Source organism: Gallus gallus, chromosome 24 (genome assembly GCF_016699485.2).
Source record: "Gallus gallus isolate bGalGal1 chromosome 24, bGalGal1.mat.broiler.GRCg7b, whole genome shotgun sequence".
Classification (NCBI taxonomy): domain Eukaryota; kingdom Metazoa; phylum Chordata; class Aves; order Galliformes; family Phasianidae; genus Gallus; species Gallus gallus.
This window is the reverse complement of record NC_052555.1, coordinates 4097354-4123518: the sequence shown is the minus strand read 5'-3', so window position 1 is coordinate 4123518 and position 26165 is coordinate 4097354. Positions and strand designations below refer to the sequence as shown.

General features: G+C 53.4%; 1 protein-coding gene across 3 annotated transcripts in view; it reads right to left on the bottom strand.

Annotated features, from left to right (window-relative positions):
* The window catches only part of NECTIN1 (nectin cell adhesion molecule 1), a 74411-nt gene that overhangs the window by 37875 nt on the left and 10371 nt on the right, over positions 1-26165 (bottom strand). For all 3 annotated transcript variants that reach the window (XM_025143238.3, XM_025143239.3, XM_025143240.3), the window contains 4 exons: positions 3367-3717; positions 2389-2691; positions 1982-2099; positions 41-192 (listed from right to left, as the gene is read on the bottom strand). In XM_025143238.3, the coding sequence (XP_024999006.1) occupies positions 41-192; positions 1982-2099; positions 2389-2691; positions 3367-3717 (924 nt within the window). The remainder of the gene's footprint in view (positions 1-40; positions 193-1981; positions 2100-2388; positions 2692-3366; positions 3718-26165) is intronic.

Here is a 26165-nt window from a genome sequence, read left to right as displayed (position 1 = left end):
ACCTCCCTCCTCTTTCAGAGCAGCCCACGTGGTTTCCTACCTGTGACATTGACTTCCACCAAGCCCGACCGCGTGCCGATGGCGTTGGAGGCCTCGCAGATGTAGGTGCCAGCCACGCTGTAGGAGACAGGACCCTTGAAATAGATGGTGTTGTTCTGGATTTCCACACTCCCTGGCAGAGTCCCGTTTGGCCTGGGAGAAAGACAGATCATGGTAGACCCCCGGGATGGAAAACATGGGATGGGATTCCAGCCTAACCCTGCTCTATCCTGCTTTCCTGCCCATGGAACTCCTGGTTGATCAGCCAGTGTTAATTGCAACCTCAGCTTGAGTAAAGCAGCACTGATTTACAGCCTGGCCTGCCCATGTCAGGAGAATCAGGTGAGTGTGGAAGTGGAATAATGGAAAACTACATCTAGAGGTACACAGAGTAAGAAGAGAAGAATAAGGAGAATAAAGCCTGTGTGTTAGGAAACGACACACATGGCCTGGTTATTCTTAATTACTGAAGCAAAGTGAAGTAATTACTTCTCTTAGGCAATTAAAAATTACTCAAGTAATTTTTTCCCCTCCTCTCGACAAAAAATGTGCCATATTGTCGGCAATTTGTAAGAAACAAAAGGGAATAATGGGGTATAATTACATTTGCAAAGCGCCTAAGTGCACACACACACACACATTTTACATGCCTATATATACACATGGGCACACACGTATGGCAAAGCAGTCAGAAAAAGGGGCGTTCTTTCCCGGTGCTGATTGAAGAACAGAGAAGCCCAATGTTGGTTCTCTGCCTGTGAGTGACTCAGGGCTCCCAACCTACAAGGAGTTCCCAATCCACAGAGATCTGGAAACTGCTGTGGGATGCTATGGGAGGCTGCCATCCCTCTAACAGCTCCACTGTTGCTCATCACCGCCATCACTCCGCCTTTCCTCTCCATCCTCTTGCAGGTCAATAATCCTATATTCAGTCCTAAGCAACCCACTAAATGTGCAAAAGGGAGAGGATGGGAAATTGGATCGAAGCGCCGTCGGGCTCTGAAACCTGCCCTCATTAATTCTGTGCTCTCCTCTCCATTTTTCTCCCCACGGGTCTTTCTCAAAGGAAAGTATTGATGCTCCTGGAAACCCTCAAAAGGACAGCAGGCTAAAGGCAGGCAAATGGACATACACACAGAGAATTCACAGGACAACAGGCTGCAGTGACGGGGATGCTGGTGCTGTTGGCTGGCTCTGAGCATGGTGAGAGCTGCCCCGTGCCCAGGAGCACAGCAAGAGCTCAGGCTCCAGTTCTGCACGTGAGAAACTGCAGAACAAAGGGATGAAGCCACTTGCTCAAAAGCAGAGGGAAAACCTTGGCATCCCTTCTGCCTCGGGTGCCACACGGGGTATCTTCGCCTCTAACACTTTCCTGGCAACGTTGAGAGGAACCCAGAGAGCCCCCTTGTAGCTTAAGCGAGCTGGCAGAACCAACAGAGAGAGCTGGGGATGAGAAGCAGAAGAAAGGCAAGAAAAACAATCCTCTTCAGATTTGTATTGTGAACAGTTTGATCTGGAAGGGAAATGAGAGAGAATGTGCCTGGCTCTTTGCAAAGCCATTTTGAGAACCTCTTTCTGACAAACGCCAGCTGAAAAGAAGAAAGCACCCATTTGATCTTCCTTTTTTTTTTTTTTTTTTTCCTAAAGTCTTGTGAGCACTTATGGAAAAGAGAGGGAGAGAGAAGCACCTCGGGTTCCATCAATTCCCACCTGGCTCCCCAGGCACCCCTCGCTCACTGCTCGGTCCTCTCAGTGTGCTCAGCCAAAAGCTGCAGCCCTGGAGGAGGAGGAATTGCTTCTGCTTGATGTCGGATGCGTGGGGATGTGGTTGGCACCGTGATCCCAGTGGGACTGGGAGCTGACCAAGCAAAGGGGCTTCAACAGAAGTTCCTTGGCCCTGCTGATCTCGTGTGCAGGAGGTAGGAATACTGCAGGTACTTACAGCTTCCATTCGTAGGTGTGAGCCGGGGGGTTGGCATCGGACTTGCAGATCAGCTTGACATCTTTCCGATTGAGGAACCAGTTGCCATCAAAGCCCTCGATGGTGACTTCTGGCTCATCTGCAGCGGGACGACAAGGAGAGGAAGAAGGATGGAAAAGGAGGGGATGGCGTCAGGGAAAAGGAATGGGGAGGGAGCAGGAAGAGAGAAGGGGGCAAGGAGGTGGAGGGTGAGATAAAGGGAGGAACAAAGGGACGTGGAGAGGCAATGAGGGAAAGAAGGTATGAGAAAGGGAAACCATTCGATTACTCCAAGTGTTCACCCTCCATAGAAAGAGAGCAACCCCCACCTCCCCCCTGCACCAGACCAGCATCATCTCGTTTCCCCAGCCCCTTCAGTGCTCCCTTACACTGCACGTTGAGGGTGATGCTGTCCGTGAAGCGGTCCAGCTGGTAGTTGACCACACACATGAGCTGCTGCCGGTGGGCTTCGCGGCTCGGCACCAAACGGTACCGGCTGATCACCGTGAAGGTGCCGTTGCTATTCCGGATCTCCTGAAACTCTGCTTCCCCTTTGAGCTTGGTGTCCCAGGTGACGGTGCTGGGGGGCTTCCCGTTGGAGGAGATGCAAGTGGCTACCAAGATCTTTTCTGTCCTGCCAGACTTGGCGATAAGCGGCCGCGTGGTGCCCTCCATCCGATTCGTGGGCTTGGCTGCAAGGAAGTGCAGAAAAGGAGGAGGAAGAGGAGGAGAGAAGAATACAAAGGGGTTAGAAAAGCAATGCTGCCCTCTCTGCTACGACCCGAGACATCAACACCACTATGATAGACCTTGTGGTGTATGCAGAGCTGCTGTAAACTGCTAGCAGCTACTGGGCCTGCCCTAGATGTACATACATGAAGGAAAGTCAGTCCCTTCTTGCAGTAGGTTTTCATCCCTATGTTAGTATGGGAAACCCAAATTGAAGAGCAAATGAATCATGCAGACGTTGGGTGGGGCCTGTTCACTCACAGCCCTATGCTCCAAGGACAAGGTCTACTCGTGCTTAGGATCTGTTGTCTCTCCTCTATGTTCACCTGACAGACACAGGGTGTTAGAACTCACCATGCCCTTCAGGGACAGGTCACTCTTACTCTACCTGCATTAAGAAATAGGGCAGCTGGGCTCTGGGAAGAGGAAGAGACATTCCCAAGGCAACCCAATGAATCACCTGCTCTGGCTTCCCTGCTCTCCACCTCTTTATGGACAATGTGAAAGAGCATCACAGGTGAAATTCACACCAAAGGCTCAACCTTTGCCTTGAGTTCCCAACACAGGAGACTCAGGTTCCTCCAGACCTGTTTAGCTGGAGGCAACAGCTTGCACCACGGACTTGCCCAGTAGCTTACCCAGCACTGTGAGGTTCAGTTGACTTTCCCGGTTGCCGGTCGGGAAGGTGGCAAACTCACAGATGTAAACTCCCTCATCCTCCAACTCGAGCCGAGAGAGCTGAATGGTGCCATCTTTGAAGGAAGGGTTCCGGAAAGTCACCCGTTCTTTGTAGGGTGGGAGGATGGAGACCCCCATGGCGGGGTTGTAGATGGCCACATTCTGCTTGGTGCCGTTGGTGACCTTCTGCCACGTGACCTGCGTGATCTTCACATTGGGGAGCGGGTTGGTGAAGCTGCAGTGCAGGACGACGTCTGTCCCAATGTACCCCGAGACTGTGTCATTGACTAAGACAGTCTGAGCTTGCAGCCCTGCAATGACATGGAAAAACATGAATATACATACACTTGGCCTAGAATAAGAAAAAAAAACACAGTTCTTTCACGCTGGGCCCATGAACAGCTTCACTTATTCCATTTTCTTCTTTTACTGTTCAGTCTTCACCATGACCAGCCCTAAAGCTCTACAGCTACCTGGGGCTCCAGGTTGGATCAAGAATGCTTTCCTTTGGCCTTCAACCTCGGAAGGCACCGCATCATTTATTGTAAGTACACAGAACTTGTGTATCCGTAGGCACACGAAGACACAGATATTTATCAGCACAGCATGTCCCAACATATGCTAACACACACTCAGACACCCATTTAATCCTGTTGGAAGTGCACCAGTAATTAAATGAGCTGCGGAGACTGAGGCCCTGATTATAGAGCAGCAATAGCTCCCACAGAAGAACAGTTTTATGGCAGTGCCCATACACCTTGCACGAGCTACCTGCATGATCCAGGTGGTTTCAGTGGCCTTATTTGTAAGGGCTGAGTTTAGGATCTGGGTTGTGCAGTGTAAGGATGGAAGATGCTCGGGAGGAGCTGTGGCTGTGCTCCCAGCTGCTATTCTGTCTCCTTTGATTCCTCCCCTGCCAGATGGAGAAAATATCTCCCACCAGACTGACCCTGAAATTCATCTTTGGCTGCCACTGTGTCTTTCCCTAATCTGTATGTTTAGAGATAATGCACTGATAATTATACAGCCAGTATTTCTATGAGAAATACAATGGGGATGGAAGGCGGTGAGAACAAGAAAAGCGGGTTTTGCTCACTGCTTCTGGCAGCATCTGAAACTGGATGTATTCTGGGAGAAGAAAGAGGGGGTAAGGAAAAAGGAAAGAGGTACAAAGAGGGAAAAACATGAGAAGGAAAGGAAAGAAAAAAGGAAATGGATAGCCAGAGAAACAGGATGCATCTCCTAGCTGACGGGACATGAACACGGCCATGGGCGTCCCCTTCCTGCAGCTTCAGTGCTCTCTCCCCTTCTCCTCCCCTGCACACTGAGCCCATGACCCCGAGGACAAGCCTCAGCAACCCAACCCAGCCATGAGACGCCATCAGCTGACCACAGTCGGCAGCAATTAAGACCGAAACTCGGTCTCTGGAGCTTTGTGTGGACTTGCCCCCTTCCTGAGCCAAGCACCGGGCTGCCCCACACCCTACACTGCGGCTGGGTGCTGCTGAATGCTTCCCAGTGCTGCTTACAGCCACAGCAAAGCGCTGGTGCCCTCATGTGCCTGCGTGCACAAAGCCAGAGGGTCCTCAGAGGCTGTTGCAGGGCTGCATCTTCCCATCGTGGTGTGGACAAGGCCACCCAGATGCCATGCATGTCCCAGCAGAAGGCAGAGGGAAGGGATGCTCATGCTCCAGTGCGGTCACTGTGGGATGAAGTCTCTCCTTGACAACTGGGGGAGGATGTCCAAGCAGGGAGACCCCACGGAACACCTTTATGACCTGTGACACAGCTTATGGAGTGAGGGCAGCGGGTGCAGAGCAGGGCTGGATCTGGACCATGCAATGCTAGGATTCCGGGAAAGAACAGGCGGGTGTGGAGCAGGGAGAAGCCTCCGACTCGCTCTGCAGCACAAGCTGCTCCTTCTAGCCTGGAGGTTTGAGCCCACACCTACAGAGGTGCACAGCAGCTCTGCCAAGCAGCCTGGCTCTGAAGCCCTTGCAGCCTCACAAGGCGTGTGGGAGCTTGCCGGAGAGCAACAGCAATCACGTAGCAGAGGCCCTGGGAACAGCCTGCGCCCAGCTTGGGGCCGCTTGGCTGCCCGTGTGCTCAGCACGCAGCTCCTTCCTGCAGCAGAACGCATTCATTGCTCCCCTCCTCTTCCACACAGGGCTTGTGCTCCTAGGGCTGGGGAGATGGTACCACTGGTCCCATGCCCACACCAGCACCATGACCCCCCCATGGACCTAAGCTGCTCCTTGGGACTCCAGTGGAAGAAGCCACCTTGGTGGCAGTGGGAAGTGGTGGCTCCGTGCCTCCTCACAGTGCCAGAGGAGCAGGGGATGGGCTGGATCTCTCAGAGAGAATGGAAAGCCACCGCGTTGGTCACCTTGCTGGGCAGCCATAGGACAGCCCAGGCTCTCTGGGGTGGGCAAGAAGCTCTGCTTGCAGAGCTACGCAAGCTTGAGGCCAAGGGATGGGCACCCACAGTGTGCCCCTAAATAATGATATCAAGCATGCTGGTGGTGCGTATCACAAGGCAACCCAACCCACCCAACCCACCCACCCAACCCACCTCTCTGTTATGACGCTCTTTCTTTACACCACCATTTCCCTGCAAATGAACGAATGGCCCTTTTATGAACCGAGTGGTTGTCCAAGGCCTTGGGTGGGAGGAACAGTTCCCAGCTCTGACCTCCCCCTGCCATGGGATCCCTGCGTCAGCACAGGCTGTACTGGGACAAAAACCAAACTGGGTGCTGATGGAGCTGACCCTCAGCCGGAGCGGTCCCTCCTCTTCCCAGGTGCACAGTGTCAGGCTCCGGGCTGGGGAAGAAGCTGGTGCCAGCAGAGACTGCCAACAGCACGACGCTGCCAGCACCGTTTTCAGGCCCCTGCATGCAGCAGCTTTAACAAAACACATTCCAAACTTTCTAGAGGCTTCAGGGGAAAACGAAAAACAAAACAAAACAAAACAAAACAAAAAAAAACCCAAAACCCAGCAAACACTGTGCGGAAATCATGTTTCCTTTCCAGGTGACTGAGTAACTCATGACTCTTTTGCAAGACATCGTAAACTCCTTTTGTTCCGCTCCTCCAAGCTTCCCATCGGGGGAAATAAAGCACCCACTGCTCCGCACTGCTGCAGTAACACCCAAACCTCAGCGGAGACAACGGGTGACATAGAGGGGTTTTGCAAGGTGCTGGATCAGCATCCCGTGCTCTCCATCAGGAGCCAGAGGGCAAACTGGCTGCTGCCACGCTCGTGGGAGCGTTGCTTTGCAAGGTGACTGAGCCGGGCCGGCCCCGTTACACACTCAATAATTCATAAGGGCAAACGCATCGCTTATTGATGGCAGCGAGCGTGCAAGCCAGGGCGAGGAGGAGAAAATAACATCAGCAATCAGCCTGCAGAGAGGCTTGAAGGTCTGGAGCAGGATGTGTGCGTGCACGTGCACCTCGCTGCTGCTCTGCTGAGTGATGTGTGTGGTCGACGTGGCAGAGGAAAGGAAAGGCTTTGGGATCCACCCTGCACTGCAGTGCCCACCGATCCACCCCGACAGCTCCCAGGGGCAGCAGCACATCAGTGGTGAGCTGTGTAGGCTGAAGCTTGCTGAGTTGCAGTTTGCTCATTGTTTTATTTTACTTTTTGGTTGTTGTTGTCATTGCTTCTGTTGTTGTTGTTGTTGTTTTTAAGGTAGGAAAGGCCCAGCTGAGTGCCAAAGACGTGTTGGTGCCAAGTACTCATTAGTGGAGACCTCTGGGATGCTATTCCTCCACCTTGGCTTCTGAAGTGGTTTGTGCTGGTGCCTTTCCCCACGATCCCAAGCCCAGATAGTCACTGGGTCACGGCAGGCCTTGGGGGCCCCGTGCAGAGCTCAGGGTGCCTTATAAGGGGCTGGGCACCCCGGGTGTGATGTACAAAGAGCCTGCTGACCCTCCAGGCTTTGCAGAATGTACCAGTGCCTAAAAATCATAGAATCATTAAGCTTGGGGAAGACCCCTAAGATCTAGCCTGACCATCAACCCATCAAAGGCAGCAGATCTTGCAAGCGTGGGATCTGGCTCTTGCACCTTCCCCATATAGAATGCTCTGGAAATGAGCTCCAAGCACTGCGCTCTGTCACAACCAGCCTCCGATCAATGCCTCTTTGTTAAGCACCATGTGAACTCCACTCTGCTTTGCACAACCTTGCCTCTGCAAGGTGTCTCACCGATCTCTCTCTCCTGTTCCCTGATACTCATCTCACCCCAAGGGCACTGAAACAGCCCTTGGCAGCGCTGCGCTGAGCCGCCCTTTGCTGGGGCAATCTCAGCTGAAGCAAATGTCAGAGGAATCAGTCCTAATAGACTTCACATCACTTAGAACTGAAGGGGAGGTGGAGGTCACAGCAGCTGGACCTCATTAAAGGGCAGAGCAATGCATCATGCTCCCACCTGTAAAAGACCTTACACCAGGCACTTCATTCTCAGTTGGCTCCTTGCACTGTGAGCTCTATAAGAAGCACTGTCCTGGCCCCAGGTTTGCATGTTTTTAGGCAAAGGCACTTCAAGAAGATACCAAGAACCCTTTGGGGAAGGAGAAATGGGACAGAACTTTCTTGCTGTTGGTGAGCTTTGTCCTTGTATTATTTTTTCGTTTTTTTCTCCTGGTATTTCTGAATTCCTATTTCAACCCCTTCCTATTTTTACATGGAGATCAAGGTTTGAAATGAAGCCTTCCCAGGGCAGAATGCAATCAGCCTCCAGCAGCCCAAGGGAACGCTGCAGGTGCGTTAGGTGGGGTGAGACATGGGAAAGCAGATCCCAAATCCTGGGAGGGGAATTTCAGGTGGCAGGATGCAAAGGTTTGAAGTGGTGCTTGGCTGAGGTGTTGGTGTTAATACCTTGCTTCTTACCAAGGAGGGAGCTGGTATGAATTGCCAGGCACTCAGAGCAGTGCTTGCCTCACCCTGCTTAGTCAGTGCTTGCAGCCCACTGGGAAGGGTTGCTGCCTTTGACTCATGGCCTCTGCTTCCTGCAGCAGCACCCTTTCACTGGAAGTCTTTGTCATGTGCTGATTCACCTTAGCCCCCAGAGACTCCCATATGGAATAGGAGGGGAGGGCTGCCTTCCCAGAACAAGGGGATGGGGCCGCAGGCAAGAGGGCAGCTCCAGGTGGCAGTGCTGCGTATAGAGGTTGGAGGTGGCACTGTGTTGCAAGAACTGCAAGCCCAAGCATCCCTTCCCCCAGCCAAGAGCTTGATGAGGACTGACAGGAGGTAGCAGCCCTACAATGGCCTAGCTGGCTCTCATCCAAACCTCCTCCTCCCCCCCCCCCTCCAAAAAAGAGAGTGCTGGCTTGTAAATAGGAAATGTAGGGCTTCGTACTCTAGGTCACTGGTTCTTATCTAGCACCAGTGCATTGTAGCAGTGGGGATGCTCCTACCTGAGGACAGCTCAATGGATTGTACTGAGTGAGCTTTCTAGCCAACCCTTTGCTGGCTGTCTGCTGGGATAGGATGGGGAGGTGCTTTAGGATAAAGAAGGGTTGCCTTCTCCTGCCTATGCAGCATTTCCTCTTTGGTGAAATAGAATGTGAAGCAGCCTCAGGGTCCACTTGAGTGAGAGATCCTTCCCAGAGGGTCTGCTCCGTGGATGCTGCCCTTGTTCTGTGAAGGTTTGGGAAGCCTGCCCATTGAGCCACCACAAAAGCCCTCACCGAGACCAAAGCCACGACTGTCCTAGGTGTTCTTCATAGAGAGAGATGAAAGAAAAGCAGATGACAGGGTGAGAGCAGCCACAGATCAAACAGCAGAGCTGAACACCAGACTACTAGCTCTTGCTGTCTGTGCTTCCACCTTGCAAAGAGCCCAGTTCTAGCTCTCTAGAAGGGCTGTGAACCTGAGGAGTGGGAAGGGAACAGCTATGCCTCTTTGCTCCCGGCATTCCCTCATTGCTGCTCTTCTCCTGACTTTCACACAGCTGTTCTGCTTCACCCCCAAGTCAAGGGGAGGGGAACGTACCCTGTGGCAGGAGCAGGGAGGCTGGCAGAGCAGGGCTCTGGCTGCGAGTGCTGACGCAGCACTGGGAAAGGCCTTCCTGCAATAAAGCCACGAAATCCCGTGCTCAGCAACAAAGCACAAAGGCTCTCAGTCATGGTGGAGCAGTTTGCTCCCTCTGCTCCCACTGTCCCGCCCCGCTGGCACGTCAGCTAATCCCTGGTGAGGCTGCTGGTTCCCACACCTGAGCACCAGGCTGCCTCTGCCTGCTGTGCCCCAGCACTTGGCTGCTCACTGTGCACCCTGTCCCTCCAGGCCTTTGGGCTGGACCTTCCTCCAGCTCCTTCCTCAGCCCTTTTCCCACCATGTGTGCTTTCCAGTACGTGGCTCCGGGACTCCCATCTCCTTTCCCTTGTGGCTTTATGTGACTTAGCACAGCAGGTCATGTTTCCTTCCTGTGTGCCAGCTGGTCTCTGTCACCAATGAGCCCCTCAAGCTGCTCTGCAGGGCTTATTTCCTCAATTTGTCTTCTCCAGGTTTCAGCCCTACCCATTCTTCCACCCTTCTTGTATCTCCCCAGCACCATCACAACCCAGTGCCTGTGTTTTTCCTACCCTTAGCCACCAGTTCCTCTTGAATGGCACCACTGAATGCACCTGGGACCACAGTTCTGCACTAGGAAAAGCAGGTAGGTGGACAAAGAGCAATACCTCCAAGCCTTGTGTCCCCACAGTCATCTCTTTGCTCCTCAATGAGGAAAAAGCAGAAGTCCTCCTGTGTACTCTCTCTATAAGTAAGAGGGAAGGTACCCAGGCACGTTTGATGGCTTGAGATAGGGCTGGATCCATTGCCATTGTTAATTCAGAGCCTGGGTGGGGAAGTGAGGGCAGGAAAATGAAATGTGGAGGGGTGGGAAGGAGGTGTTGAGTGAGGGAAGGCAATTCAGCTGGGAACGTCCAGAGACTTTATATTGATGGGCTCAGCCCCAAATGAGTGGGTTCATTAAGGTTTGACCACCAAGCTCATCTAGTCCAACCATCAACCCATCCTCACCATGCCCTGTGTATGCAAGTACATTCTTTTGCTTTGGATTTCTGCATTACCTTGGATGTTGTTCAAAGAGGTCCAGGGCTAAATATTCTCCCTATCAGAGCTCCCCAGGTGCTGAGGAGAGACTTAATGAAGAGCTGTGAAGAGGGGATGAAGATAGCAACCCGTAACGAGCCTCATTTCCTAAACGAAGGAACTTGAGTCTGAAGAGATTCAATAAAAACAAGGATAAAACTCGATGGCACAGAAAGAGCAACATCCAATCCTTCCCTCCTCAGGCTGCCAGCACAGAGCAGGGATAGGAAACGGGATCTCTCAGGGCTCGGCTGCTGTGACTCAACCTTCATCCCGATGGGAACGCGACAAAGCCGAAACTCTGCTGACTCAGGTGTGATGAGGAGCTGGCTGCCCCTGCCGGCCTCACCGCCCTCATTCCCTCTGTCCTGACTCAATTCAGGGCCCTTCTATCATTGGGCTCCCAGGGAATTACCAACAGAGGCAAACCCTTGCTGCTCTAATGTCCAAAGATGTGGTGACAGCCCCACGCCAAACCACGTTGGTGGTGACCAAGCCTGGGATTTTTGTGGAGAAGATGAAGATTCTCATTTTCCTGCAGTTTCAAGGCTTGCTAACCAGTCCCAGCTTTCTGGCTGCGGTCTTTGCTTTCTTCTTGTCTTATCCTTGGGGTCTGTCGTGCATTGCTGGCAGTTTCATGAGCTCCTTAAGTTAAGAGAAACATTTTCTACTATTTCAAGTGGGAATGCCATGCTCTGTGCTGCTGTAATTTGTCCAAAGATAGAAACAATTAACATTGTTTTGTGACCAGAAGGAAAACAGACATTCTGATGGCTCCTACCCCATCAGAGCTGGCAACCAGGAGTAATCTTGGCCACCAACGTGGCATGGCACCCACCAAACACCAGGGATGGGCACCCTTTGTGCTGCCTGTGCTCCCTCTCCTAAATGGGTTCTCTCTCCCTTTTAGAGGTATTTCTCCACGAGAGTGGAAAAGCCTCAGAACTCCCAAGGGAAGAACAACATCTGCCTGACTCCCAGCCTGCTGTGGCTGCTTTCTTATCAAGGCCCTGTGCAGGGAACTCACTTTACATGTTCCTCTTCTCTTCCAGCTTGATGATCTCTGCAGCACATGGGCACCCTGCATCACTCCTACCTGCGCCCGCCTGCAGGAGTTGGTCTGCATGTTTATGGAAAGCGCTGAGTCTTCAAAGGGCTTTTCAGAAGGCAACTAATTAATCCTCACACATCCCAGAGGCAGGTAAGTATTATTACCTTTGCTTTCAGGGATGGGGAAATCAGAGGTGCTGAATGACAAAGAAATGTGCCCAAGGCCACCCAGGCAATCTCACAGGCATGGCTTGGGTTAGATGTGGGGCTCTGCATATTGGGGTGACGATTCTCACCTAAGGAAGGCATTGTGGTGATGCTTCCCAGCCCTAAATAGAAACGGTTGCCCTCATCTTTATGGCTGGGGAAACTGAGGCATGGGGTGATGAAGAAGCTAACCTACTGACAGAGCCTGGAAGAGAAGCTAAGCATGATCCATGTTAGCAGCTTAGCCTGAAGTTAGCAAGACATGGCTTGAGGATGGGGACCTTTGGGTTTGAAGCCAGCAGTGGCTGTGGGAAGATGGGCTCTGTGAGCCTCAGGGCTGCAAACAAGCAGCAGGACCACCCATAGGGCAGCCTGTGCTGACCTCAATCACAGCATCTGCAGGAGTGAGGGTCAGGCCCCCCCAGGGGGGTCAAACTCCCTGCCTCTCTGGGAGATGTGGGGCAGCAGTTTGGCTGTGCTGATGGGGTTAAGGGAGACCAATGCAGCTGTATCCTTGCTCAGAGCCAGTGCTCAGGGCAGGAGGAGCAGCAGTTCAAAGGGACTTGGGCCAAACGATGATCCCTCCTGCAGGGAGGGGCTTACAGCACAGGGACTGCATCACGTTTCCATTTGGTCACATCTCTCCAGCAGAGAAGATCATCCCTTCTGGGGCAAGCAGGGGTAACTGGGGACTGTGACTTCTGCATTTTATGTACTTAGTGATTGTAGTGCGATGGGAGAGGCCAGAAAACTTCTGGGAAACAAAACTAGGGACTTTCTCATGCATTGTTGTCCCTTCCATAAACAAGGTGGCTTTGTGCTTGCAGGTAGCCCCAGGGTGGAGCTGGGCTGGGATGGAGTATCCAGGGGAATTAGATGCTGAATGCCCTTAAGGAGGTGGGATGAAATGCTCTGAGTGACTCATAGGGATCCTTATGGCACAAAGCTGCCCCTGCATGTGCATCCTCCAGGCATCTCAGCATCACCCACAGTACTACTGATGTGTCAGCAAGTGCCTGTGCTGGGTTGCTGCTGTGCAGGCTGGGCTGGGGGCTCAGAATGTGGACAGAGGAGGTTCAGTATCGCTATTTCTTTCCCCAGGCTGGGGGTGTTGGAGCAGGAAGGCTCTAAGGGATATCAGGAGCTGTGGGCAGCTACAAGGCTTGAATCTTGATGGCACACTTCAGTCACGTACTGCCTCTAAATCCCACTGTTCCCAACGTCTGGGTTTATGATACAGACAAGCCAGAACCGAAAACCAATCGCTTCCCTATAAAGATCTATTAACAGGCAACAAGATGGGGCAAGCCAGGAGTCAACATCCCATTTCCAGCCTCATAGTGGAGAAACCGTGCCCAGAGACGGAGGGTTAAATAGCTCAGTTGGCCCTAATTGGCGCATTTCATTGACTTTCATAGCTACTACATTGACTGCTGTTGCAACTGCATCAATGCTGGGCTCCCTGCTTCCTTCCTGCACACAACAAGCTGTGCTCAGATGGGAGCAGCGGGCTCCAAATTTCCCCCCCTTGCATACAGAACCCCATCAGCTCATCCTGGACTGCTCCAGGGGTTGGCTGCTCCCCTGGGACATCGGCTCCAAGCTGAAATGGGGGGGCTGACAAAGCTGCCACAAAAATGAGAAGTACGATGAGGGTGGGGGGGAACCAAACCTAGTGGAAAATCTCCCAACGCAGCATGTTGTTCTGATTGAAAAGTGCCGTTTTGGTCCAAGCCAAAACTATCCACTGGAACGTGCTGATTTTGACAAAACTCAATTTACAAAACAGAAAGGCCCCGCAGATAAGGGTGAAATGGTTTGTGCTAACCTTGGGACAGAATGTTTGCTTTATTTTATTTTGTGGTGTTCATTTTGCCCACTTTAAATCAAGTTTTCTTTCTCTTATTTACATTTTAAGTCTCAGATTTATTTTAGGACGACGTCCTCTGTGTTCTCACTTCTTCCAAAGGGAGTACAGCACAACCCTGAGCTGCACTCCTTACTTACAGCAACCAAACCAAATGCTTTGGCTGTAAGGCAATGGGACGCTTTGGATGAAGCCAGACCAGTGCTGTCTTTTGAAGCTTTGCTTCTGTGTCAATTCTCAAAATGTCAATTTGTTTCCATGCAGAAACACCCAGTCATCTCCATGCCCAACCTCTCCAAGAGCTCTTGAGCCCAAAGAAGAGGCTGCTCCTTCCTGCTGGTGCATCTCCCCACCTGGGCCTGCTGTCAGCATCCCATCCCTTGGTTGGGAGCTATCTGGGGCTGTGCAGTGCATCTCTGTGCTCCCCATCCTCTGCTTGGAGCTGACAGACGGATCTGCTCCCACCCTCCACCTGCCCACCATGCCCACCTCCTCCTCCGTCTGCTGTTTGTGTCTTCCCACTTGCTAACAGCTACCCTGCAGGCTGCTCAAGAGAACGCGTGTTCTTTTCAGATGGAGTGGGGGGAAGAGCAATAACACAAAGCAGACTACATGGTTTTTTAGCAGACACGACAATATGGGCACAGTTCCTGCAGAAAACTCCACGTTTGGGTATATAAACACTCTAGGCACCTCACTGCCAGGAACTCTGTGGCATCTAGGTGAGCCAAGCTGTACAGCCAAAACAGAGGAAGAAGCATGAGGAATGGAACAGGTTGCCCAAGGAGGTTGTGGATGCTTCATCCCTGGAGGCATTCAAGGCCAGGCTGGATGTGGCTCTGGGCAGCCTGGTCTGCTGGTTGGCAACCCTGCACATAGCAGGGGGTTGGAACTGGATGAGCGTTGTGGTCCTTTGCAACCCAGGCCAATCTATGACTTGCAGGCTGGATGTGGAAATGGGCATACCAACAAGGTCCCACAGTGGCTTTGGACCACTGCATGACCACCACATAAATGAGAGGTGAGGAAAGGAGAAGCAGTGCGGAATGAATCCATGGGAGATGAGAACAGCTCTGCAAAGGGATGGGGGTGGCTGCCCCTGGTGCTTCACAACCTGCTGGTACAGCAGCAGGGCTGCAAACTGCACAGCGGTTGGGGTGTCCCTTGTTTGCCACCCCTGCTCTAGAGCAGCCGCTGTGGGAGCTAACAGCTGTGAAGAAACATCCTCACTTGTTGCTATTGCCAAGGTGATAGATATAACACAGCTGGATGCTCGAGTACCTAAGGAGACAGATGGAAGGATATAAATAGTGCACAGAGAGAGAGAGAGGGAGAGGACAAAAAGTCCCATCCTCAGTTCCGTGTAAAGTGACCAGAATAGTAGTGGAGAGGCTTCCAGAAATAACCAGATGAGTACTGAATGAATGCAAATGAAATCTTTCAAGAAAGGAAGCCAGGGAAAGGGGATCAAAGAGGGCTGCTTGGTTTGTCTGAACTGCGTTTCTCCCATCAGGGAAGGAGCGCTCACGTCAGCTGGATGCCACGAATGGTCCTGGCTGTGAGATACAGGGATGCTTCAGTGGGGCAGGCAGGGAGAGAAAGATAAGTCTCCAGATAAGTGTCATTAACTCCTATTAGTGTGTGTCAGAGTTCAGAGGGTCACCCTTCAGATAAGGGGGGGAGCCCCACGGGCTGTGTCTGGCAGCAGATTCCTGTCTGTGCTAAATGGGAAAGGAGGCAAGGGATGCAGAAGAGAGATCCCAGCTGTGGGCATGGGGATGCAGGGAGCAGCACAGGACACCTCCTTCTGCCACAGCACAGTGTCAGGCAGAAACAGATTGACTTGCTAATTAGAAGTAAGGCTGGGCACTGAGAGATGGCCATGGGAACGATGCTTCAAGGCACAACTCTGTGCCCTGCCTGGGTACCCCACAGATATAACCTTTCCTCACTCCTCAGAATGGAGTGTTTTCCTGGTTCTGGTGGGGCAGCAGCTTTGGGGCTTTGCTCTTTCAGTCCATGACAGAAGGAATGGGTCCTTGGGGCTGAACCTCCAGCAGATCAACAGCACAGTGAGTATCCAGCCCACAGGTGATGGAAACAAGTCAGGAGGGTGGGAATGCTGCGCCCCAAAGGGAAAGGAAAGGGCTTCATTTAGGGGTGTGACAGCTTCCGCAGGAAAGATCTCATCAGAAGGAAATGACACCCCTGAACTGGAGGATAGCTGCCTCTTTGCAGGGCTGAAGGCAACCCGAAAGGCCAGCCTGATCCCATCCCTGCAGCTGCTCCCAGCCCAAAGGCAGCTCCCAGTGCCAATGGAAGGACTGGGGCAGCAATAGGAGCCTGAGAGGAAGTTTACAGTGACCTCAGAGCAGTGAGTGTGGCCTTTCCTGCATCCCATAGGGAACGAACAGCTCATGGGCCAGCCTGGGGAGGGGGAGCTGACATCTCACTGGCACAGCGTAAATCCAATCTAATTGCACTGTTTGCTCTGGGAATACTCCCAATGCACTCAGCGTTAACTGAGAAATACTCCAACCTCTCCCACTGCAAACGCTCTGCTCTTCCACATCCTTCCAGCTAGGATCTGTGGTGCCTTTTCTTTTCCCCCCCCTCTTATCTCGTATTCCTTTTCCTTCCATTGTCCTCGTTCTAGGAAACAAAAAGCAGGCAGATTTGAGATTCTGCCATCGCTCTGTTCCATGAAATCCTTGCATCCTTCAGACTTGCCTTGCAGCTAATGAGAGCTCCGGACCAGACGATGAGGTAAGGGTCCCTTGGGCAGGAAGGTGAGCTATCTGCAGGCAGCTGTTGGGCTGCAGGGCGAAGCCATTTTAATTACCTGGCAGTATAGCACCAGCCGAAGGATGGTCAATGTGTAAAGCAAGCCCTGCTGCCCCAGTGGGGCTTGGGATGTCTGCAGAAGGCTGCCTGCTGATCTTGGGCTAGATTAAATTCTTCTGGGAGGGCTGACCACAGCTTTATGGCAGTGGGGTTGGGTTGGGGCAATGCCTGTGCCCCCAAAGCACGGCAACTGCAGCTCCCTAAGCAAGACCTGTGACTTCAGCAGGAGCTGAAGCTTCACCCCCATAAGGGACACTGCTGGGCCACGTGCTGTGCTTCAAGTTCAGCACAGTGCCTGGCCCCCTACAACCCAGGTCCTGCTGTACCCCCAGCAGGTTGCTCACACCTCTAGGCTCCATCTGTCCCCATGCTGCCCTGGGCTCCATGCCTCCTTCCCACGGGATCTGGGGGCCACAGCATGCTCCCATTCTCCTTCTCCTCCATGCAAGGAGCCGCACCCCAACCCCATCGAGCTCTGACTTGCTGGAAGAGCTCGGGCTGGTTCTGGGCAGGACATGCTAAGACCTGCCTCCTCCTCCCGGCCCTTGGAGTGCTGACACGTAGGCTGCTGGGCACTCTGGATGCAGCTGTGCACTGTGGGATCCAACCCTCACTTTGGTGTGGAAAAGGTGCAGGTCCGTGAGTCACCCGGATCCAGCAGGTTTCTGCTCCCTTCCCTTGCTCTGGGGATGGACGTGGTCTCCGGGCTCCACTCCTGCTCCAATAACCAGCAGCAGCTCTTGGGGGGACAGATGGGAGCTCAGATCAGACCCCGGGGCAGATGCATGTGGCTGCAGCCAGTGGATCCCCCCATGGCCAAGTGAAGGGAACATCCTGGTGCCATCTGGTGTCCTTTGGTCCCAGGGCTGTGACAAGGACATGAGGGGGAAGTGCATGCTGCACCACTGCATTTCAGGGCTCAGTACAAATACTTCTGACTTGCACAGCTACAAATCCCCCCCCCTTAAATGCCATGTTTTTTCTCCAATCCAGCACGAGCATCCTAGCTGGGCTAACACATGGGCAGCTGCCCCCACCGCTTCCCCCAGCGGAGCTCAGGCGAGCACAACACAATGCATAATTAGGTTAATGAGCTAAGCACGGATTTTAATTGGGATTCCCTGATTTACTGGTCTGTCTCCTCCTTTTGTTTTACTGCTTGGTGAAGGTTCCTAAAAGCTGCCCTTGCTAATGGCTCTGATATCAGAAAGGTCTTACGGATCTTTAATTGTATTTAATCATCAAGGTAATTAATGATCCTTAAGCAAAATGGAGATTGCATCTAGAGGAGTTCCAGTCTTGCCCTTCAGCTTCTGTTGTGTCTGGGTAGAGGCATCCTGCAGACATGTAGGAAGTGGGGGGGAGGAACAGGGGGAGATGAAGGTGTGAGGGGAGGCATGGGAAGGGAAAGGGTTGGGAAAAGGGCTCTAAGATGGAGAAGGAGCTGGATGGAGGAGAGAGGAGTGGAGGAAGGGAAGCAGTCCTATTCCTTCTCATCGCCTTACATGAACGCTGGGATTGATGTGATGGAGGGAACCCTCAGCCACAGGTGCAAGGAGCCCCATGTCCTCCTCTCCTCTGCCCTTCTTACTGGCTACCACGAAATGCCCAGCTCTGCCATTGCTGGGGGTGGTTGGTCACCCCACACCTCCAGCTCTGCACTCGTGCTGCAGCAGGTTCATTCCTGTAAGCCAGAACCACCTGTTTCTGCCATTCCCTTTTTTCCATCTCTGCTTCCTTCTGGCACCGTTTCACTGCAGGAAGACGTCTCCCAAGCTCAAAGCCCTGTGAGGGAGCAGCAGCAAGCTGCAGCACGTCTCCAGCCCCAGCCAACATCTTCATCTCTCCCAGCGTGCCCAAAGCCGGTCCAACCAGCACTGGCTGCCTGCTCCAACTCGCCCCAGAAACGCAGCTTCAGTCAAATAGCAGCAAGGAAGCAAGCACGGCCATGGGGTGAGTCCTTGTGACATGGGACCTACTGGGCCACGCACACCATAGGCACGGGGCTGTGCTGGCTGGCTCCCAGCCCCCTAAGCTCAAGGAGGTGGTTTAGTGTAGAGGAACCATTGCTTTTCCCTCCTGCAGCCCTAGCAAGGGCTAAGCACAGTGGCTTTGGTGCAAGAACCGAGGAGCAAGGCCTGGTGGGGTGATGCTCAGGGCTGCACAGGGGGAAAAATACAGCAAGGCCCATTAACGAGGCTTCTTTTCTGCTTCCTTTTCTAGTGGGCTTCCTGCAGCAGAGCACAAGGAGCCCTGGCACAGTGCTGGAAAGAGCCTGCTCTTATGCTGTCACCACGGATCAGCCATAGTGCAGCTCTAGCTGGGAGCCAGGTGAGCTGCAGAGAGGAACTGGTGAGCTGAGCATGCGCTGCCAAGTGGGCAGAGCAGGGGCTCTCAGTGGAGCAGCCCAAAGCGATGGTGCAGGGCTGGGGGCTGAGCTCCTTTCCAAGTATGGCTCTCCTTGAAAACCTGGGGCTCCCATACCATGAGAAAAGGCCTATGTTGAGCTGGTTGGGCTGGGAACCTGCCCCTTCCTGCTCCGGAACAAGCCTCCTTGCCAGGCAGGTTTCAGCTTGCTGGGGCTGTCAGCTTGGCAGCTCTCACTTCTAGTGGTTTTTTCCTCCTTTATTGCCTACATATCCACCCCAGGGCTTGAGAAAAGGCTGCCTCCTTTGCAGCAGCATTAGCAAACGTGGCAATTTTCCCCACTCAGAGTATTTCATACATGGGCCCTTTTCTCCCACGCTCATTCCTCATCCCATAGTGCTGGGCTACCAAAACCAAGCAAATAAGGACAGGAGGTGTGAAATACAGGGAGAGGCAGAGCAGGGAGTTGAAGATGAAGAGGTGCCACGAGGAACAAGGGATACCGAGCAAGCCAGCGTGGTGCACAGAGGACAGGAAGGGAGGAAGTCGCAGCTGGCGTGAGCCTGCCCATAGCAATGGGCTCCAGGAAGCGTTGAGAGAAAGGGAGGAAGGAGAGGGCTGAGAAACTGGGATGTGATGGGGTTTACAGTGTGCTCAGCACTGCTCCCCCAGAACCTGCCCTCCCTGCAGGCAGAGCGGGGTCTGTCACCCCAACCACACTGCTCCCAGTCCTGGGAATTGGCCATGCTGATTGCAGAAGCAGCATAGATGTGGATCAGCCCTCTCCTCCCTCCCCAGGCAGAAGATTGTGTCACTTATTCCCCCGTAAACAAAGCAGCCAAAAGAGAAGCCCAGCCCAGAAATAAGAAACCTTCCCGGAGCTGTGGAGCAGTGCTGGGGCTCCATCATGTGAGCTTGGCTGTGTGACAGCTGCCTCATGCTGGAGCACAGCACCCTAACCCCCCAGACAGCAGCAGGTCCTCATGTCCTGCCTTGCCATTGTGCTTCCCAGCCTGGGTTCAATGCCACCACCTGCAGCAGAGGGGCTCAGAACGCATTGGCTGCTTCGAATGAATCAAAATGCTCCTCCAGAGCCCTGCTGGGAAGCAGAGTGCTATGTTGGGTGATGTGGTCAGCAACACCTGCTGCACCCAGTCTGTCACATCTGAAATAAAACTGTCCTCTGCCTGCTGCAACCAGATATCCGCAACGAGAGGTGCTGGCTAACACCAACAGCAGCAGGGCCAGGAGAACCTGATGCAAACAGAGCTCATCTGCTTGCTGGCTTCCACCTGTGTTGCAGCACAGCTTTGCTCCAAGCAGCAAACCCCTGCTGGTTCTGGGAGCCAAGGCTGGAGCATGCAGTCAGTGGGGCTGTGTTGCACCGAGGACAGCCCGGGGCTCTCTGTGCAGCTGCTCAGTGTAGCAGAAGTGCCTTCTCCCTCCTCTTTCCTCCTGACCCAGCAGTGAAACGTCTGCACAGCATAAACAGCAATGTGAAGATGTCCGGCATCTAAAAGCACCACGAGAGCCCTTCCTCATCAAAGAGCCTGAATGCCTTTGTTTGCTGCTGCCTGCTGAGGAAGGATCAGCCCCAAGGACCCTTGCAGTGCACACAGAGCTTGTTTGAAAACTGATCTCAATCCGCTGCCTTCGTTTTGGTTTTCTATCGAGTAGTAACAGAGCAAAAGATGTTGAGGGCTGCAGGGAAGTTAATGGGCAGAGCCTACAAAACCTCACCGAGACGCTGTGAAACCTTTGAACCACTGCTCAAATAGATTTTTAAATAGAGTCCCAGGCCTCGATGCACTCAAGGTGATGAAGGAAATGAACCAAGAGCTTTGACGGTGCCGTGCGCGGAGGATAAATGGCTTTCTCATTGATAATGCCAGGGGCTGAAGCCAAGGGATTCATCAGCACATTCTGGCATCCCAGGGGACTGTGGGACTCTGTCCATCCTCGTGTTAAATCACGCGTTACTGGGAATGGGCATGAAGGAATGTGAGGGTTGCAGCAGCTGGAAGCCCATCTTGCACCCCATAAAGCCTCCCGAGCATCTCCAGAAAATGACTCCAACCGATGGATGTGGCTGCAGGAGCAGTGCTAACCCAGCTGTGTTTGTTGCAGGGGAGGAATCTGCTCTCCCCATTCTGATGCTGTGAGGACCTGAGCTGCTCCCCATCCAGCCAGGACTGCAGAGGAGCACGCATTTAGCAACAGCAGGAAGGGGAGGGGAGGAACCTGAAGATCCTACTGTGCTCCATCAGGTCTGCTCATAGCACATCCGACATCCCCTGTATGACCCCGTACCTCCCCACCCAGCTAGCAGGGTCTTGCTGGTAAAAATAGAGGCAGAAAGACGTGAGGTTTCTCGCCCATAACGTGTGGTTGGAGCAGGAAGAGGAGCGGTTTGATTGCAGAAGTCCTATCAATAACCAACCTCCCGATCAAACCACGCACCAGGGGACACCCACATCCACCTGATGCAGCGCTAAGCCAAACTTTTCCTTCCTCGTTGCTTCAGCAAAACAGAGGCAAATCCCCCTAAAGATGGCCACGACCCATTGTGCAATAGGCGACCTATATTCCGGCCACAAACCGCAGGAAAGCAACAACAAAAGACAGCAGCAGCTCTTCCCTGCCCCCTTCCCCTCTCCCTGCAGATGTCTGTTGGCTAATCCGCGGGGGCACCAGGACCAACCCCATCCCCCTCCCCCCTGGTTCGGTCAGCAGCGTCACAGCAGCCCCCGCAGCCCTACCCTCATCCCTCCCCCCACCCTCATCACCTTCATCCCAATTCCCATCCCCACCTCCCTCCGCATCCCCACTCCTGCCCCCACCCTCATCATCTTCATCATTCCCTTCTACGTCCTCAACCTTCTCTTCATCACCCCATCCCCCTCCGCATCCCCACCACTACCCCCACCCTCATCATCTTCATCATCCCAGCCCCCTTCTCACCCCCCCCCACCTCCGTTCTCATCATCCCCATCCCCCTTCCTATCCCCATCCCCCTTCTCCTCCCCATCCTCTCCCCCTCCCCCCGCACCCCACAGCCGTGCAGGGGATGAGGCGGTGCAGGGGAGGAGGTTTGATCGCAGCTCACGCCGTGAGCAGGAACAAAGCGCCGGGGCCAGGAATGCGGAGCAACCAACAGCATTTCTATGCTAATGAGCGCTCCGATCAGATCCCACCGCCTGTGGCAAATGGAAGTGAAAATCCAGGCTTGAAAGGACACAACTTTTATGGCCGGTGGAGCGTCGCTGGGCTCCTACACCGGTCCTGCTCCCTCGGTTTTATTTTTAATTGACTTCCACCGAGCTGGAGTACTGCGCGTTCCAAATGGAAACAGCTGTTGGAACTGAAAATCAGCATCGTAAAGCGCGGACGTGTGCAGTTTTGTGCTGTTCGCTCCCGAGCGCTCCGCTCCCGTCGCTCAGCGGCCCGACCCGAACAAAGGATGCTCCGGCACGGGGTTAACCCCTCCCGCATCCCCACGTGCTGTGCAGGATGGGCCGCGTCCCGCACCGAGCATCCCATGTGGCACTGCAAGGTGCGGGGTGGAATAAATCCGGCCCATGTGCCCTTCAGGGCACGGAAAGGACCTCATCTGCTTCTCGTTTGGTATCTCTGTAGAAACTGAGACTCAGGATGGCAGCAATGGGAAACGTTTCTAGGAAAGGTTGTAAAATCTGCCCCAAACGGTGCAGAATTCCCGTGCCTTGTCCTGGTAAGTGGGCAAAACACCAACCTGATGCCAAGAGTGTAGGTCTTCTCTTGGTTTCAGATGGATTGCTGCATTTTTTATGCCCTATATCAGAAGTCATGGAGACTACGGGGCAATGGATGCCTCCAACCACCACCTGCCCATCGCCCTGCTCCCCATCCTGCCAGCCATTCCCCACGCAGCTCACTGACACCAGTGCTACATCAGTGGGGCAGAAGCAAAGTCCCCACCTTTGCACAACCATCCAACATCCGCTCAGCACGCAGAGCCCTCCTCCCTCAGCAACGAGACCTGACAAGGCAATGGCCCCTGGAGGTGGACTGCTGGACTCCCTGACCTCATCCAGTCAGTGCTTTTTAGCAGGCGTGATGTTCTGATCAGCAGGAAACAGAGCTGACGCGCTGCTGCTTGGGCCCTCTTTGCAAACAAGCCATGCCCTCCTACACACCAAAAACACCAGCTGGCAAAGCTTTGGCCATCCCGCTGCTTGTTCTCAAGGGATAATGATCCAAAGGCCTCATGTTGCAAAATAAACTGGAGATCCCCATGGATTGCCAAATTCTTGAAGTCAACACGGAAACGTTGCACATGGGAGAAACCTTGGCTGCGCAACGCAGGGGGGCGAAGGGCTGGGAGTGAGCCCTGCTGACGTGGTGCTGAGGGCTCTGGATGAGCACAGAAGGTGTTCTCTCTTTATGTGGAGGAAAGCAAAGCAGCCATCCAGATGGCCCAGCCACGGAGCCCGACCGTAGGTGCCTGCTGCAAACGTTTCTGTAGGTGGCTGGCGTTGCTGATGGGGGAATTAAAGCTCAGCTTTTCTCCGTGGGGAGATTGCAGCAAGCTTTCTGCACTAAGGGCAGCGAAGGCCTTGGATGCCCGATACCAAGAGAACCAGAGGGAGGACCTGCTAGCAAAACCAGACCCTGCTGCAGGAGGGATATCCCTCCTGGGTGCCGCAGAGCAGAACCCCACCATGTGAGCAGACCTGCCATAAAACCCTGAGAGGGAGGAATGAATGCGGATAGCACCTCTCGTATAAATACTATTTCTTCCACTGGGTGCCAGTCACTTCAGATGCTTTGGTGTTTTTAAGGTGGTTTGCTGGGAAGGGAGGTGTTTAGAAAGCTTGTCACTAAGCAGCGTGCTGCAATCTTAAAATAACCAATTAATTAAAAACTGGCCCTGAGCTTGTTGGGCCCTAAAAACAACAGCAGTGCATTTTTACGCATTGCCAACCAACCGAAGGCCTCCGATTAAATATTAACTGCTTCATTCAGACCACGAGCAGCGTGCACAGCTATTTACTGCTCCAAAGGCAGCTGCAAACCAAACAAACCTATCCAGCGACGGGCGGTGTTGTCCACACCAGCAAGTTTCCCATGTGTGCCTGAGTCAGCATGGAGCCAGGAGGCATTTCAGCACACGTTTCATTGGGCTCAGCACTTGGGGCCCTGACTGTGGGTGCAGCTCTCCAGGAGCGCATGGCTGAGCTGCAGACAGCCCCATCCGCGGGCTGCTGACGTCAATGGTCGCCTCTTTGGATCCCACTGCATCACTTTGGCGGCTCTCTGATTTATTTTCCTTTCGTCCCCTTTTCAAAGCCCAGTGTGGGACCAGCAGTGACTTGACAGTGATCTTTAGGGATGCAGAAGTCCATGTGGATGCCCTCGCTCAGCCCTGGGTGGTGGCAGTGGGGACCGAAGCACGGGACATCAATGGGAACCAAAGCCAAACCAATGCCCCAGGCCAAGACAGCCCATTCCTTGCAACCCAGACCAATGCCCCAAGCCAAAACTGCCCATTCCTTGCAAACTCTGTCCATCTGCAGTGACCCAGCCAGGCTGCAGCGCTGCTCTTTGTCCCATTAATGGCTAGTTAATGGTACCACCCCTCTCGTGCTCCATGCCAACTTTGGAGGCTTTCCCCCAGGCTTCCCGGTGTCATTCGATGCCCTGGAGCAACAGGACAAACAGTGATTGTTCCCCATCTTCTTTCTAATTATGATTGGGAATAAGAAAGCAGCTGTGCTCCTGGTTGGGCCCCCAGCCAGCCCCATCCCTCCCCCCATTTCACAGCCATACACTCGGGTTTCTGATGCACCGAGATCAAATAACCCATCACTCAGGGTAAGATATTATCCCCTATTACCAATTCAATGCAAACAGCTCTCATCTTCCTCAGATTAAAAGCCAATTGCTTTTCAAGGGGAGAGGAAACTGAGAGGTGGTTTTTTTTGTTGGTCTCTGGCAAGGAAGCAGCGCCCCTCAGAAGTGCTATGGAAGGGTTCTTTTAAAGCCACGTTGATCTTGCTTGGAATATTTTGGACCTCTTTTCTGCACAGGAAAGGGGAAACACAGAAAGGCCATCAACAGAACCTCAACAACTCATGTCCTAAAAAAAGAGAGGAAGAGGAACATTGACTCGCTGGAGGATCAATGGTGTTTGCTCGAGTCAGCAATTGGTGTTTTGGGTTTCAGAGCTGTCTCGGGGCAAGGCAGCCTTACTCTCAAGGTGAAGAGCAAGCTCATAAATCTGGGAGAAGCTTCAAGCCCAGAATGTGCTGATTCCCCACTGCACGGAGGGCAGAGCCAGCAGGGAAAGGGCACTGGCTCTGCAAATAGAAATTGGGATGAGCGCTGGTAAATCGCGAGTCGCAGAGGAGGAGGTGACATTCAGCCCTGGATCTGGGCTTTGAGAGGAGGGAAAAAGTGATTGGAAGCCAGCTCTGTGCTCGCCAGGGCTGCGAGGCTGATTCTCTGCTTCCCACCACTCACACCAAGGCTGTCTGCAAGCAGCTCTGGCCTCAAACACTCCTCATGCCCTGGGTGCAACACGGCCTGCAAAAGCCAGAGAACCCATTTGCAGCCTGCATGCACTGAGTGCCCCAAGCTCACGCTTGCAGCTCCTGCTTGCTGCTCCTATGCACCAGTGCTGGGTTTGGAAGAAGGGCAGAGCACACCCATCCGCTTCACTGGGGAGGTAGGTGACCTAATGAGCCCCTGTGCAACCTGAATTATCTTCTGTTTCTATAAGGATGCTAAAGTAGCACAAAAACATGTCTGTCAATCTGTCAGACTGCGTTTTCGTCTGTCACACGTTAGCCCAGATCTTCCTGTCTACAAGCAGATAGCAATTTGTTGCTTCCTCTTCTGTTTGCTTTTTAAAAGCCGTTTCCACCTGGATTATACACAGACACACATCCGTACACAAACAGCAGCCAGCCCCTTTCTCTGGGCTCATTCTTTACCCTGGGCTTAGCAAGGCAGACCAGGAGCAGTGCGCTCTGAGCAGTGACCCTCCCCACAGCCCAACCCTCCTCTGGTGCAGAGGCAAAGCAGGGGCCGGGCTGAGCCTCCCTGGCCGTGGGGAGCCCATCCCAGCCCATGCCAGCCCGCACTTGCCCACCTGCAGGATGTTCCCATGCAACCACAGGTTTTGCATGGGGAGAGGAGGGGCCCAACTGCAGCAAAACCCCAAATCTTGCTCCCACCGTCCAGGCTGAGCGTGAGCACCAACACGTCGGAATCCACCCGGTGTCCCACGGTTAAAGCTTCAGCGAGCTCTGAGATTGCACCGGGAGCCCAATGGGCAGAA